Source organism: Eubalaena glacialis, chromosome 4 (genome assembly GCF_028564815.1).
Source record: "Eubalaena glacialis isolate mEubGla1 chromosome 4, mEubGla1.1.hap2.+ XY, whole genome shotgun sequence".
NCBI classification, from domain to species: Eukaryota; Metazoa; Chordata; class Mammalia; order Artiodactyla; family Balaenidae; genus Eubalaena; species Eubalaena glacialis.
Genome location: NC_083719.1, coordinates 90,114,093 through 90,130,460, shown reverse-complemented (window position 1 = coordinate 90,130,460; position 16,368 = coordinate 90,114,093). Strand labels below are relative to the sequence as shown.

The following is a 16,368-nucleotide window of genomic DNA, read 5'->3' as shown; positions in this document are numbered from 1 at the left end:
AGGTAAAATTGATAAAATAATAGGTGAAACAAGGTAGATGACCCTAAGAGTGACCATATTATATCTATGTAACTGAGTTTATGATCCAAGAAACATCATAAATCAATAAAAAAATAAATTATTCAGTAATAATCAGTGCTAGAAAAATCAGTTATTAAAAAAAATAAAAAGCCCCATCTCACATTCCCCAAAATTAATTGCCCAAAGTAGTCCAAATGAAAGCGAAAGATACGAATACATACCTAGATTTTTTTCCAGCCACTGATGTCCTTCAATTAGTTGGTCAATTAAGGCAAAATAATGTGGAGCAGCTTCATCAGGCATAACCCAGCCACCCGTCACAATTTCAAACTGACCGTTTTCTAGTAAACTAGGGAGAAAATAACATAAGAGTTTACATTAATATATATAAGAAAAGTTCAAATAAAAAAGTAAGACATCATAAACATTAGAGACAGCCTTTAAATGTAACCAGTGTTTACACTAGTTGTTAATTTTTTTTTTTAAACCAGTGGATGAATTTCAACTTTGGGACCCTGGTGATAAAGTGTCCTTAGTAAAGTATCTGCCCCTCCTGCCCTAGGCAAAGCCACGCAGGTCACTCTGGAAGTTCTATTTCCTAAGGGTATAATCTCCCACACAACTTCAAAGATTCCTGATGTCAGCAGCCACGTCTGATTTACTGCTGGATCTTGCCGAGCACCTAGCAAATACCTGAGTATATGCTTGATGAGTGTTAATTGGAGGACTGTCATTTTAAGCACAGTATTTGTTTCATTACACCTATGCTGAAAAATCAGGACTTATTTTAGTACTTCTGACACTGATAAGTTAATCATGCAAACTACAGAAGTAATAAAAATAAAAGTAAAGCTAGTAAATATCACATGCTTCTGGGAATACAGAAAACATTATAAAGTACCCTGCTCCAGTCAGTTATAATGTAGGCTATATAGTTTATCTTTCATTATTGAGCCAAAAGCTCTAACATGATCATTATCTGTTCATTGGGTACTCTTTACCATAATACCATACAAAGTAACTAGACCACAGCCCTGGAGAACTAAATTGTTACAAGAAGACACCTTCCTCAGAGACAGAAAAAAATCATCAACTATTAAAAATTTGAAGAACTACCTAAGGAAGTATAAATGTCAAGAACTTAAGCAAGCCTTTTAAGTGCCACAGACTTTTGAGTTTGCGACAAGGTGGTTTTGAAAACGATGTAAAATTTCAGAAGCAAAATCAGCTTTAATAAGGATAAACATCACTGAATGCCTATAGCTAACAGCCAAGCACCAAGCCAAATTTAGTTGAAACAGACCAGAGGCATAAAGAATAAACATTTTCCTAAAAAGCATGTAACAGAAGCCACAGCATTAACAGAACATCCAATTTTTTCAAACATATGCATGATCATAGAACCAATGACAGAGTGGATAATGGACACAATTTCTAAAAATGAATGAATACATGAATGATTTCCTTGTATAAAATAAAAAGATATTAACTACATCTGTATTACCACGGGGATCACCAAATAATACAATTTCATATGGAGAATATGATGGCTCATTATATAGAGTCTAAAGAAACTCCAATGTCCAGTCAAACCTCAGATTCTCACAGGCCCACATCAAGAACTTGTAAGAAAGAAGCTGGAAATTTCTAAAAATTGTATTTCTTTAAGAACACAACTAAATCCAAGGCTATTTTGTCCCACTCTTACTGCCTATGGGACTTTTTTTTTTTTTTAACATCTTTATTGGAGTATAATTGCTTTACAATGGTGTGTTAGTTTCTGCTTTATAACAAAGTGAATCAGTTATACATATACATGTGTTCCCATATCTCTTCCCTCTTGCATCTCCCTCCCTCCCACCCTCCCTATCCCACCCCTCTAGGTGGTGACAAAGCACAGAGCTGATCTCCCTGTGCTATGCGGTTGCTTCCCACTAGCTATCTATTTTACCTTTGGTAGTGTATATATGTCCATGCCACTCTCTCACTTTGTCACAGCTTACCCTTCTCCCTCCCCATATCCTCAAGTCCATTCTCTAGTAGGTCTGTGTCTTTATTCCCGTCTTGCCACTAGGTTCTTCATGACCTTTTTTTTTTTTTTCCCCCTTAGATTCCATATATATGTGTTAGCATACTGTATTTGTTTTTCTATGGGACTTTGCTTACAGTTAGTTCTTCTTGTCTTTCTGGTGACTGCCTGATTTAGCCACACCCTGGAAGCTATGGACCAGTCCCACCCCTTATGCCTATGAGCAGTATTTGGAAGCCTGAGATGTCAGGACAGGTTTGGGATTTAATCTCTAGTCATCAAATATAGAAACTTGACCTCCTTATCTCAGTATTCCAATAAACAGATCTTCTGGAAAATATCAGAAATAAATTGGTCAAAACAAATTCTTTGCTGCTCCTGAATAGAGAATAGAAACTATAAATTAACTAATCTGAATATTAAATGGAAAAAAATCACTCCAATGATGGAATTTCTCACCTATATCAGTCAGTTTTATTTTGCTACATATTCCCTGTCCCATAGGCATAAATGGGCTCCAAGAAAAGACAACCAAGCAAAGAATCACACATATTATACTTCCTCAGCTCCATTTGTGAATAATTTATCCGTTCCCCCTCCGCATGATGCCTGAGATGCTACTGTGATTGTGTACAGAGTTCTTATCTGTACACAATGATTACTTTAAAGACTATCCTATCTATTACTATGGGGGAGGCATGAAAGCCTCTCACTCATTAAAATGTTTTTCAGAATTTTCTTATCTATTTTCTTCTCTTCTATCTTCCCAACCTGGCTGATCCCAGCTGCCCTCATTTCTCAGCTCAAATAAAAGTCTCTGGAACACCTACAAAGTCTCTGGGCCACACAGCCTAAATCAACACTCCCACTGTACCTCCACACTCTATCACACAATAGTATTTTTCACAAACCAGAATGGCCTTGTTCATTTACTGCTTCCTCTCCCTCCTTACCCCACCCACCATTATAACATAAGCTCCAAGACAGCAGGGACAAGGACATGTTGTTTTGTTCACTTTTCCAGGACCAGCACTGAGAAGCTTACTTGGCATTTAATGGGTACTCTGTTGTTAGATGAAGAGGGAATGAGTGAATGAGATTCTCAGTTTAAAATTAGTAATAACATAAAGTTTGTTATTAGATGAAGTTCACAGACATATGCAAAATAAGTTGAACAGGGAAGGGTCAGTTAAAAAGGAGTGTGAATAATATAGGTATAAAGTGACATGACCTGGAATATGACTCGTGTAGGAAAAATGAACGGGGAGGGAGAGAGAGGAGATGCTTCATGAAGCATCAGTGGGAATCAAGAAATATCTGGACATAGAAGAAAGGATTAAAGTACGAATGACTTAGGGTTTTGATTCCAGGGGTCTAACGGGGTGGTGGTGTTAATACACACAGACAGTGCAGTTCAGTTGAGAAGGGAATCATTTTGCAGTAATAAATATAAATTTGGATAAGGCTATTTGATGTGACAGTGAGGCAGCCAAAAGGACCTAACTGAAAAAGAAAACTAAGTTTAGGGGAAAAGGTCAATATAAAATTAAGTTTTGGAGGAATGAAACAAAGATGAAATAGAGAAGGATGGGAAGTCTGGAGAAAACAGTCAAAAGGAGAGTTAAGGACCAAGCAGAAGGAAAATATAAGAGGAAATTGAGGTGATAAGAAATGTTAAAGAAAAAAAGAACAAATCTGTGACTATGACCTGAGACATTCTAGAAAAGAGTAATGAGGAACAACCTGCACTTCTCCTTGGTAAAAGGCGTTTTTATAGTTTAAAAAGCTACCATATAACTGTGACTTACTCAGAAATGGACACATCAGTGGGTCAGAATATAAAGTTGAGAAATAAATTTTTAAAATATTTATATTATTAAAATAGCCATTAAATTAGTGGGGAAGAATGGACTGTGGTTTGTTTGTTTTTTTTTAATCTTCAGTCAGAGTGATTTAAAAAAAACTCATAAGAAAGCCAAGATATTACGTTATGGAAGCCAAACGACTGATATTTGAAATGGCTCACACAGGTTTTTAATAAAAACTACATGAGGAGGTCACAAGAGGCATAAGTGATGTCCTAATAGCAGGCCAAAAAGAACTTAGGTTTTAGTTTTTCTTAGGAAAGTTTCTCTAATCAGGTAGAACAAAATGGAAGAAAACAGACAACATGATTTAAGATATGAAGCAATGTGACAATGAGTGGACACCCGGACAAATAATCAGGTTAGTGAGTACTCCTATTTCACTCAACTGCCTGTTCTCCCTAGTCTATACATATGAATGGTGAAAACCAGATTATAAACCAGACATTCTTACAGGCAGGAAGGTCAGGCTTGATATAAAATATTCACTGTGTTAGGCAAAAACACATGCCACTTGACCAGTTAAACAAACAAACAAAAAATACACATGCACACATAAAAACTGCAGAAGTGCACAAATTTGCCATGTATACCCCTGATTTCTAGAACATATGTGATAAGCACTTAAGAAGCACCTGAAGAATGACAGGAAAACAAAATGATCCAAATATACATGAGGAAAACACTGACCTAATGACTGAGAAGCACAGCCACCATCATCATCAGGTAGTGATAGGTACAAAAAGTAGGCCTGACAGTCTTACAGAAACAACACTCCAGGAAATACTGAGAAAAATATTTATAAGCAATAGCAGAAAAGCTATGTTAGCCTACAAAAAGTACCATATTTAAAATCGCCATTGTTAGCAACACAAAATAAAATTAAGACAGACTGCAAGCTGTACATTCGACACCATCATTTTTTAAAAATCAGGTAATGGGAAACACCTATAGAAAAAGTTACTTAGAATAAGTACAGGTGCTTCCAAGTATTTCCACTTAGTGCTCAACAAGCATGAATTGAGCTATTTCTCTGCAATTGTCAGGGGAGTACAACAACAAGGACCTACTGTATGGCACAGGGAACTATAGTCAATATCTTTTAATAACCTATAATGGAAAAGAATCTGCAAAAGAGTATATATATATATATAAACACATATATATGCATAACTGAATCACTTTGCTGTATACCTGGAACTAACACAACATTGTAAATCAACTATACGTAAATAAAAGGTTGTTTGTTCTGAAAAAAAAGAAAACAGTAGTACTTATACTACTTTTAGGAGAGCAATGCCTATTGTTCTAATGATAAAAGTGGAAGGATGCAGAAAATTGTAAATAAAAGTTACCCAGATCTAATTCCCCAATAACAACCACTGTTTTAACTCTGAAAAAAAAAAAAGGGAAGTACAAAATCAAAGAAGATGTGCCCACCTCATAGGGTCTATTGCTTAATTTCTACTAAGAGACGCTCTGGTTTCTGGCAAATTTTTTGCATGAATGCTCTTCCTAATATTTTCTAATAAACAAGAGATCCAGAAACAAATGAAAAGGCAGGGAAAGAGAGGGAGAGAAAGGAGTATATACATGCAGCAAATCCAGAAAATAGGAAACCAGGCACTAACTTTCACAATTAACAACACCCTTATTTTACTTTTTAAAATGATTTGTAAGCCATTATGTACTTCTCTGTTTCTACAATTTCTCTGCTTGAGAATTTGATATAAAGAACTTAAGAAAATACTGATCAAAATTAAGCTGAGCATATCTGTCACAGCTCACTTTGCCCAAGATCCAGAATTTACATTTATGAATTTACTTGCCAAGCACAAAAAGTTGCAAATCATTTTCTCTGTCACTTTTTCCCCTATGTTGACACATCACACATTTGAAATTTGGTCACACACAGAAGGATAGACTCAAAGAGCTTTTTTCCCTAATGGGGAAATTGTCACAGATAACTTAGTAGCAAACAATGCATCATTTAGCAAGCTTCAAAGAATCACAAATTAATTTCACATGAGAAAACAAGTTGAATTTGTACCGGGAAATATGAAATAATACAAGATGATGTACGGTGATTCATTCTTAAATAAAAAATTAGTTAAATGGAAAATTTAAAAAGATGGAGGCTCCCAATGAATCAAGTAATAGTCTAAAAGCATTTGCTCATCAGATTATCTGACTCGTATGCCTTTCATGGGGAATATCTAATGAGAGAGTAAAAATAAGATTTGTTTTAAAAACCCCTCACATAATAATTGGGGAAACTCATCATATACCTCTGAGTATTATAGACACCCGTCTTAAGAGAGTATATGAGGGATAGATGGCCAATGAGTCATCTCCTCATTTCTTCCTCACTTCATTTCAGCCATACCCTTTCTTTGAGTTTGCAGTCCATGCTCTCTGTCTGGAATGTTTTTCCTCCCAGTATTTACCTCAGTGGCTCATAGCGGATCCATCAGGAGCCTTCTCTGGCCACCACACTCCACCCAAACCCCACCTAAGTTGTTATCTTTCATAAAATCCAAAACTTTTCTTTCATAGCATTTATCACAAAATTTAATAACACATCTGCATGTTTACTGTCTTTGTCCCTCAATAGACTGTAAGCTCGTGAAGGCAGGAATCATATCTGTTTTGCTCGCCATTTAAATCTGGGCGTTCCTACTAGAAAAGGGTACCAACGACCCAAAAGAAAAGCAAACAAAAGATATGAAGCAGATATTTCAGAAATTACTAGCTCCTAAAAATGAAAAGAAGTTTAATATCACTCATGAGGAAATGCAAATTAAAACTTCAATGAGATCAAAAAGTTGTGCAACATGTGATGTCAAGGATATTTACAAATAGGTATTGTTACTTAAGGCTGGCAATAACTATCAAATTTTAAAATGCATATATACTTTTATCTATGCTCATTAAAATGAAGTCAGAAAATACATAAAAATAAATAAAAGCACTGTACAGTCAGCCCTACATATCCACAGGTTCTGCATCCACAAATTCAATCAACTTCTGAAGGAAAATCTAAAAAAGAAAAATATTTCCAGAAAGTTTCAAAAAGCAAAACTTGAATTTACCACACACTAGCAACTATGTACATAGCACTGACATTGTATTTACATACATAACATTTACATTGTATTAAATATTATAAGTAATCTCAAGATGATTTCAAGTACACAGGAGAATGTGCGTAGGTTAAATGCGAATACTACTCAATTTTATATAAGGATTTGGGTATCTGGGGCAGGTTCTGCAACCAACCCCCTGAGGATTATCAAGGGATGACTATATACACTAAAGATAAAGATACACTGTATGCATTCACAAAAGACCAGAAACAAAACTACAGGATCATTAATCAGGAGAAGTTACATAAACTAAGGCCCACTCATAACAAACACTTTTATATTGTCTTTAAAAAGAAAGGTTCCTGAAAGGTTCTCCAAGATATATTAAGTTTAAAAACCATGGTACAAAACCCATTAGGGGCTATTATCCAAAAAAAAAAAAGTAAGAAAAGAAAAGAAAAACAGGAAACCGGTGTTGATAAGGAATGTGGAGAAACTGGAAAGCTCAGGTACTACTGGTGGCAATGTGAAATGGTGTAACTGTTGTGGAAATCAGTATGGGAGTTCTGTGAAATATTAAACATAGAACTGCTATATGATCCAGCAATTCCACTTCTGGGTATATACACAAGAGAACTGAAAGCAAGGACTCAAACTGGTATTTGTGTACACATATTCATAGCAGCATTTTTACAATAGCCAAAAGGTAAAAACAATCCAAACGTCCATTGATGAATGAATGAAAAAACAAAACATGGTATATTCATGCAATGGAATATTATTCAGTCCTAGAAAGGAAGGAAATTGACACATGCTTCCACATGGATGAACCTTGAAGACATTGTGTTAAGTGAAATAAGCCAGACACACAAAAAAACAAATATTGTATGATTCTACTTATATGGGATACCTAGCATAGTCAAATTTATAGAGACAGAAGGCAGAATGGTGGTTGCCAGGGCAGAGGTGAAGGGGAATGGGGAGTTATTAATAGGTATAGCATTTCAGTTTGGGATGATGAAAAAGTTCTGGAGATGGTTATGGTTGCAAGACAATGTGAATATATGTAATGCCACTGAATGTCACACATAAGATCATTAAAATGGTAAATTTTAAGTTATGTACATTTTACCACAATAAAAAAAAAAGACGCATTCAAAAAAAAAAAGCACAATGTGCATGGCATGCTATCATTTGTATAATATGAATGTGTCTTTGCACATATGTACATGCACATATTTTTCCTGTGTATCTATAAATTAGATAAGCATCTGGTCAAAGTAGCTGCCTCCTGTGAGAAGAGATAGATGCCAAGAAGACAGGAGTAGTCAGCACCTTACCTTTCATTGTATACCCTTAATATATTCAGGCTTATATTAAAATATGAATTAAATAAAAATTTTTTCTAAACTATAAATGTTATACTACCCTGATTTCTCCTAAGCACTAAAAATAAACAAAACTATAGCATAAAATAGTCACGAAATTTTATTTAAGAATATTTCTTATATTAGACGATTGAATTAATAGTTTCTGTTAAGTTTTAATAAGATACACTTTAAATATTTCACTGTATAGTAAATATTACTTCATTTTCTCATTTTTCTAAAACAAAATAAACTGTTCATTCAAATAAACCAGAAAATATATGAGGTTGAAGAACAAAATTTAAAAATCCACTCAATATCTTGCTATAAATGCATAAAGGGTTATGGTAGACATAGTTTTTAATCAATTTATTTCACTTAATACTATATACCATGAACATCTTTCCATGTTAATAAACAGACATATATCATTATGTTTATGGATATATTGTATTTTCTAAAGTATTTATAATTGAGATATAACAACACATAATATACATGTGTTCAGTTTGATGTATTTTGACAACTGTTTATACCCCTGTTACTACCCAAAACAACTGATATTTGTACACTCAGACATAGGCTATTCCCATCAACTCAGAGAGTTCCCTTCTGCCCCTTTCCAATCAATTCCTACCTTACTCCCCCCAACAAAAAAGACATTCTTATTTAGTGATTTATATCACAATAGATTAGTTTAGTAACTCTCAGACTTCATAAAATGGAGTCATACAATACTCTTTGGTGTCAGGATTCTTTTGCTAATGTGTTTGTTAGATTCATTCATACTTCTGTGTATTTCAGTAACTCATTATTTTTCATTGCTGAGTGGTACTCCATTGTTTAAATATGGCACAAAATTTTAATCCAATATCTTATTGATGGACATTTGAACTGTTTCCTGTTCACCAAAACATTGGTGAACATGTTTTTATTTTTCTTGGATAAATTCCTAGGAGGGAGCTCCCAGGTCACATGATGTATATTTAACTTCGGAGAGAATTCCAGTTGCAGCACATTCTTTTCAAGCCTTGGTGTTGTCAGTCTTTTTGACTTTAGCCATTCTAAGCTGTTTGGGATAGTATCTTGTTGTAGTTTTAATCTGCATGTCCCAGATGACCACATATTACTCAGCCCCTACATGCACACCCTCCCTTGCACTGTTGCAGCCTAATAAACTTCTCTCAGGTGTTTGAACATGCCACGTTCTTGCTAATCCCTGGCCCGTAATCACAATTCTCCTCTCATAACCTGGAATTCCTTCCCCACCCTCTGCCACCCTCTTTATACCTGGCTAGTTCTAACAGCTTTTCAGGTTTCAGCTTGAATACCACCTGCTTCAGGAAGCTTTCCAAGACCCACTTCTTGCTTCCATAGAAGGAAATGCTTTATTGTGATACTGTGTTAATTATATTGTCTTCCTTGCTCTGCCCTGAGAGTTGGGATCAGGTAAGTCTCACTCACTTCCTGTATCCCTGGAGTCTAGCACAGTCAATATTTGTTGACTAGATGATGGAGAAAATACGGGAAGGCTTTGGAGATGAGGTAATATTTCAGCTGAGTATTGAAGAATAAATAGGATTGAGATTATCCAATGCACAGAAGGAATAAAATATTCTCAGCTAAACTCATGGGCAAGTTCCTAAGAAGCAGGAAATAACCTGTGACTGAGGACACCCACGTGGCTCAGCATGGCTAAGAGTGGGGTGTGAGGCAGGAAGTGATCTGAGGTAAGGGTGGACAAGCAGGGAGGAATCAGAGGACAAAAGCAAGGATGTGCCAGGCAAAGGAGGTTGCGCTGTACCTTTTGACAATGAATTGTCACTGAAGCATTTGAAAGCCAAGAAGAGACATGGGCAGACTCATATATTAGAAACCTAATTCTGTGGGTGAAACGGAGGACACCTGGAAGTGGCAAAGCTGGAAACAGGAAGACCAGCTGGAGGTTTTCATTACAGCAGGAAACAAGAGTAAGGGGGATAGAGCGGGGGGGTGGTGTGTGTGTGACTGTGCAGAGACACTAACAAGGCACAGCTGACAGGCTTGTGGGGACTGACTGGATGATATGAACAGCAGACCGGAAGGCAGAGCACACAGCGGGCAGGAGCACTGGTTGTGGCGTGAGCCTTCCTGGTTCTGGTCCTCACTCCACACTTAATCGCTGGGGGACCTTAGGCGCATTCCTTACCACCTCTGCATTGGTTGTCTCAGCAGTAGAATGAGAATAATGAAGGATCTTAACACATAGGAATGTTACAGGATGGGCTGAATGAATACATCTAAGTGTTTAGAACAAGCCTCCTACGTTGAGTACAGAGTAAGCATTCAATAGTGTCAGCTGTTACTGTTACCCTTAACTAGGGAAGAAGAACGAAATCGAGGTTGGAGCTTTAGATCTGGAAGCAGCCCACACACCTGGAAATTAAAACAGCAGTGTGGCAGGGCATGCAAAATGAGGAGAACCAACGGTGCTACCCCACAGATGAGAACTGGGATATTTAGGAAAGAGCAGAGAAGGGAGTCAGAGGGATGATGACAAAGGGATGTTCAGCAATGCAGGACTAGAACCAGGAGAGAAAGAGCTCTGGCTCACAGAAGACAAAAAACAAAAAAGGAAAGAATTTCAAGGAGAATGGAGTGGTCAGTGTCAATGCTGCAAAGAAATCCTCCCAGAGGACTGAAGAAGTATCCAACAGACAGAGCGGCTGAGAAGTCCTCATGGCTTTTGCCTATAGCTGATATAAACAGAAGCCAGCAGCTGAAGTGAATGAGAGGTGAAAGCAAAGCAAAGACACCTCAATCCAGATGAACTGGGATTGGAGCGGGTGGGGATGGGATACATACTTTCTAAAATAAATGTACACCACTGCTTCAACTAGTAGAACCAAAGTTATTTTAGACACTGGTGCACTGCTTTGATTCCTTTGATGAAATGCTATGTATCTTTAGGCTCTAAACTAAATCCAAATCTGCAGTTTACTCTGAACATGACACACCGTAACTTCTCACTGCTCTGCAAATTTTACAGCAGGCTTTGGTTAAATAGCACAAAATCTGACCTGTATAAAATGTATAATAAATTAGCTAGTATAAGAACTTTAAAGGAATTTTTTTTTCTAGTGAACTCATAATGCAGAATGCATGTAAGTTTGCAAAATTTAAGTTTGGATTTGTATTATTTGTATTACTTAAGAAAGTAATCTCAAACTTTTCTCTGATTTCAATAAGCAGAGATAGTTATAAGGACAGGGTAGAAGGTTCACTTAACTATAAACCTAGGAAAAAAGAAGAGAATGGTAGATTAGATAAAGACTTTGCGGTCTCAGCAAAGCAATGAAATCCAGCAATGCAGTGAAGACACAATATCTAACGGTACCCTTCCCCACTCACACATTTGGAGCCTTATTTTATACCAAAAGGTCCACACAGAGAAGCTGGTCAAGATTCTGGCAAACACATAAACTGTTCTAGGTTCCAACAGCCCAGTGCGCTTCTCAATTGAACACTGGTCTCAACAGCAGAAGCAGATGCAATGTAAAAACTCTTTCAATGTCTCAGAGCCCAGAGAGGAAAAATGAATACGTAATATGCTGGGTGCTAGTCAAAGGAAACGCTAAGGCTAATGTTTCAGCTGTTTGACTCTGAATAGGGTTCACATTTTGATGTATTATAAACGTCATGCAGTACTTAACTGCATTTAGCCAAAAAGTATTCAAATAGAAAGCCTAAAAAGTAAAAAGAGTGTTAGCATACCAGTCATTTTCAAAATAAAACAAGCGCAGACGGAAAATGTGCTGATTATAACAAGGCAGTTTCTTTTAAATCCACTGGATATGTATTACAAGTAGGAACCATGACTATACTTGATTAAATTACTCTGAGTCACACAAAATAAAAAAGCTAGATGTTGTTTGCATGGATCTCCCTTTAGTTAACTAGATTTTCATTTCTGAAAGGTGATAGAGCCGAATACTGCTGCCATAGGGGGGAAGAATCAAACAAGTCATTGCTAGCATAGATTATGAGGATCACTTGAGTTATGTTTCTGTTAAGTTCCCACAATCAACTGATATTCTTCAGGGACAATAAAAGCTTACACAGAACTCTGCTAGAATTAACAGGTTCTTCTCTTCAACAGCTAGCTTGCAAATTTAGGTACAGATATTTAATCCACAGACTCATCTTCAAAAAGAGAAAAACAAGCCATTGAATAAGCATTACAGTAGTAGTCAAAAAAATTCTATCATTAATGCCACTTAGGACAAGCTCAGAATTTTAAATAATGGGAGCAAACCTATGTATCTATTAAGTTTTTCTGTTTGTTTGTTTTGTTTTTTCTGGAACCCAGCTCTCCAACAAAGGATTTGAGGAGAAACATATCAGCTAGCTTTCTTGGTCACAAGCAACACTGACTGACTCTGAACAGGAAATGTATTGGGGGACAGTCCTGGGTACACAGAATTGAGGACAGGCTAAAAGTCCAGGCTTAACAAAGGACTGGAAAAAAATGAGAGGCCATGCTACAGGCATGACAGGGTCCGTGACACAGGGCAGGAAGAATCTTGCGGATGCACCAGTGCTGTGAGGGCTGACCTGCAACCTTCCCTCCATTCTGCTTCCTTTCTTTCCATCTCTTTACCCTCGCTTCACTCTAAAGGCTCAAAACCCTGGGAAATAATATATTGATTAGCTGAGCTCAGATCATAACTGACCTATCTGACCTGGGGCAGGACAATGAAGGATCTGACTTCTGTGTTTGAAGACCATTTCCTAAAAGGAAATCAGGTGAAATGGATGGGAAACAAAGTGTTCGGTTAGAAAAGGAAGGGCTTTGAGTCGAGTTACACTCTCTGTTTTGAAACAAATTCCAGGTGTGGATACATGTTATTGCTCATGGATGAATTAAAAGAAAGGAAAATGCTTGGACTTACAGACAACAATATAAAGAACCCAGAACTAAAGGGTAATTTAAAAGCAGAGTTAAAACCAAGCATTTGAAGCCAGAAAAGAACAGGCTCCACACCATCGAGAACAATGTGAGGTGGGAAAGAAAACAAAAAACCTTGAGAAAAACCTCACATAATGCAGTAAATATAACCAAAAAATTAAAATTAAAATGCATATGCCAAAGAGAGACCAGAGACTTAACAACCAGATAACTGAATTCTAAAACAAATGAAATAAAAACAGTAATTAATTAGTACGAGCAAAAACACATAAGCTGAAAAATATTTGAATTGATAGATGGAAAATTTAATAAGTTATGCATACCTAGATATATGGCAAAAGTGTGGAATTTTAGGGATCAATGGCACTGTTTCTCAAAAATCTAAAGAATAAAAATTGTGCAGTCCATATTCTCTGACCACAAGACATTAAAACCACCTTTTAACACCTAAAGTATAACTGGGAAAAAAACAGGAATTTGAAAATTTTCCTAACATACTCAAGTCAAAGAGAAAACAATACATACAGAATATTTAGGAAAAAAATAACATAAAAATGTGAAAGCTAGTAAGAGCAGTAAAAAGGCAAACACAGAGGGAGAAATGCTCCTTGTTAAAATAAATCAACTGGTCCATTTAGCATTAGTAAAAAACAGGTAGAAGGAATTAAATAAAAGCAGAAAAGTCAAGAGTAAATACCAGTAAAATATAAATATAATAGTTTTTTGGGGGTACAAAAACCAACAGAAATAGTAAAAGCTTTAGCTGATCTAATTAAGATGAAGAAAAAAATCAGGTTCCCCCAAATAATAAGAAAACAAACAAAAACAAGCAAACAAAATAACTACAGATGCAATAAAATCTTAAAATCTGAACAATCTGAGTAAAACACTATAAAATTATAAGAAACTATGAAGTATTATTTGTACTCAAGGAGCAATATAAGACCTAGACAGACAAAAAAAATCTGTTTTAATCTCTAAACTTAGTAAAAGAAAAAATATGTATAGACAAACACCAATTCCGCAGGGTTTCACAGGGCAGGTCTTAATTTTTGAAACACTGCAAACCAGTAGGTAACTCGATTTAAACGAAGGATTTTTGTGTGTGTTTATGTTAACCTAAATTAGCTGCTAACATTTCAACTTAAAAAGTCAAGACATTTTATGTAACATTTTGGAATTCCAGCTTGTCAAGAATAACTAGAAGAATATCGTGACAACTCTGGTTCCCGTGGCCACACATGGCAGGAGTGGAAGACGGGGTAGTCCCTTTGGGTGTGGCAGTTACTACTGGTGCATTCAGGACCCTCAGAGTCTACAGCCTTCAGTTATGGCACCTTCCTGGCCACTCTTATAAGCATTTTAAGCATGCTATCGGGGTGGGGGGGGAAATGTCTGATAGATAATAATGGAACACCAATTCTCTCCAAATTACCTTTAAACGTTTATGTCAATATCTATCAAAATCCCCTTCTTTTTTTTTTTGATAGGGTAGGAAGAATTTAGCAAGTTAATTCTAAAGCTCTCTGGGAAAATTAAGCGGTCACTCGTTAAAAGAACTTTTCAATAAAGAGAAACAAGAGGAGATTTAAACTGTTATTGAAACACATAAGGCCGCAACAATTACAGTCAAACAGAAAAGTCCATGAAAGAGGTCAGAAAGCCCAGAAATCAATGCATATTGAAATACAGTAAAGATGGCACTTCAAGTCAGTAGAAAAGAATGGACTATGTAAGTCTTAGGGAAGCAGCACAGCACAACGTGCAAGGGAACAAACAGCCTGTGGGGCTGGACTGGATGGTAACTAGTGCAGCACGTGCAGCTGGGTGACCCTGGATGACAAGTGGCCTTATCTGTAAGATCAGGATCGTCACTGTATCTACTTCACAGGATTGTTGCGAGGATTATCAGTTATCATTTGCAAGGTACTTAAAACAGGAAGTAATACAGTAAGCACTGTATATGTGATGTTAAATAAGTAAAAGAAAGCAATTTATGCTAAGACAATCCTTAAAGTCCTGGGAGCAGGGAGGAGGGAGACATGGGGAGCAAAACTTCCCATCACACCACATTAAAAAAATAAACTGGAGAATGTATAAAAGTGAACAATAAAAAACTAAATTGGGGAAAAAAAGACTATCTCATCTCTTGGATTGGGGAAGACTTTTTAAATATGACAGCATATTAAATATGAGAGCAAAGTCAATCAAGAAAACAGATTAATATATTTGACTACATAAAAATTTTAAAAGTCTTTATATCAAACACTAAGAATTAAGAAGAAATATAAAGCTTCAGGAAAAATAAAGATTGGTATGTGTATATAAATATTCTTACAAATCAGTAAGAAAAAGTACATGATCAAGCAATTCAAAAAAAAGCTCTGCCTGTATATATGAGAAAACATGGAACACTATCACTAATCAAAAATTCACATTTTTCACCACTTAAATTGGTCAAAGTTTTAGAAAAAATTATACTGTTGCTTAATATGCAGAGAAATTGGTACCTTTCTATATGGAAGATTGAAGAATACACTGAAACCACTCTTCCAGGGGTCACTTTGATTATATGCTTCAAAAAAATCTTTAAAATATTAAGCCCCTTTGACCTAGTAATTCCATTTCTAGGACAAAGCTGGAACATAAGGATTTCAATGGAAAAGTTTCAAGTCACTTTTTCAGAGATGAACCAGAATCAAGGAAAAACAGAATGCGAAGAAATATTTTAAGTTTCAGATATAAAGCTAAGAATTTTCACGTTCTAAAAATTCAACACCTGTTTCACTGTATAATTAATGTTTAATATTACCAAATTTTAAAAAAAAGTTTTAAAAAACAAACCTTTTAACAGCATCCTTCTTCTGAATATCTATAGTTTCCCACCACTTTGAAAGGTAAGAGATCTCAGACCACATAAATTTCCTCCGTGGGTCTTCTTTCAACTTGATGACCATGTTATTAAAAATATACTGAGTCTTCTCTCGAAAGTAGTCATCAAAAGTCTTCAACCAACCTAAATTAAGACACAAATATACCACAAAGGTCTGAT

General features: G+C 36.0%; 1 protein-coding gene across 2 annotated transcripts in view; it reads right to left on the bottom strand.

The window, feature by feature from the left end:
* The window catches only part of MAN2A1 (mannosidase alpha class 2A member 1), a 165,242-nt gene that overhangs the window by 101,331 nt on the left and 47,543 nt on the right, over window positions 1–16,368 (bottom strand). For both annotated transcript variants that reach the window (XM_061188043.1, XM_061188044.1), the window contains exons 4-5: window positions 16,161–16,332; window positions 243–370 (exon numbers count right to left, since the gene is read on the bottom strand). In XM_061188043.1, the coding sequence (XP_061044026.1) occupies window positions 243–370; window positions 16,161–16,332 (300 nt within the window). The remainder of the gene's footprint in view (window positions 1–242; window positions 371–16,160; window positions 16,333–16,368) is intronic.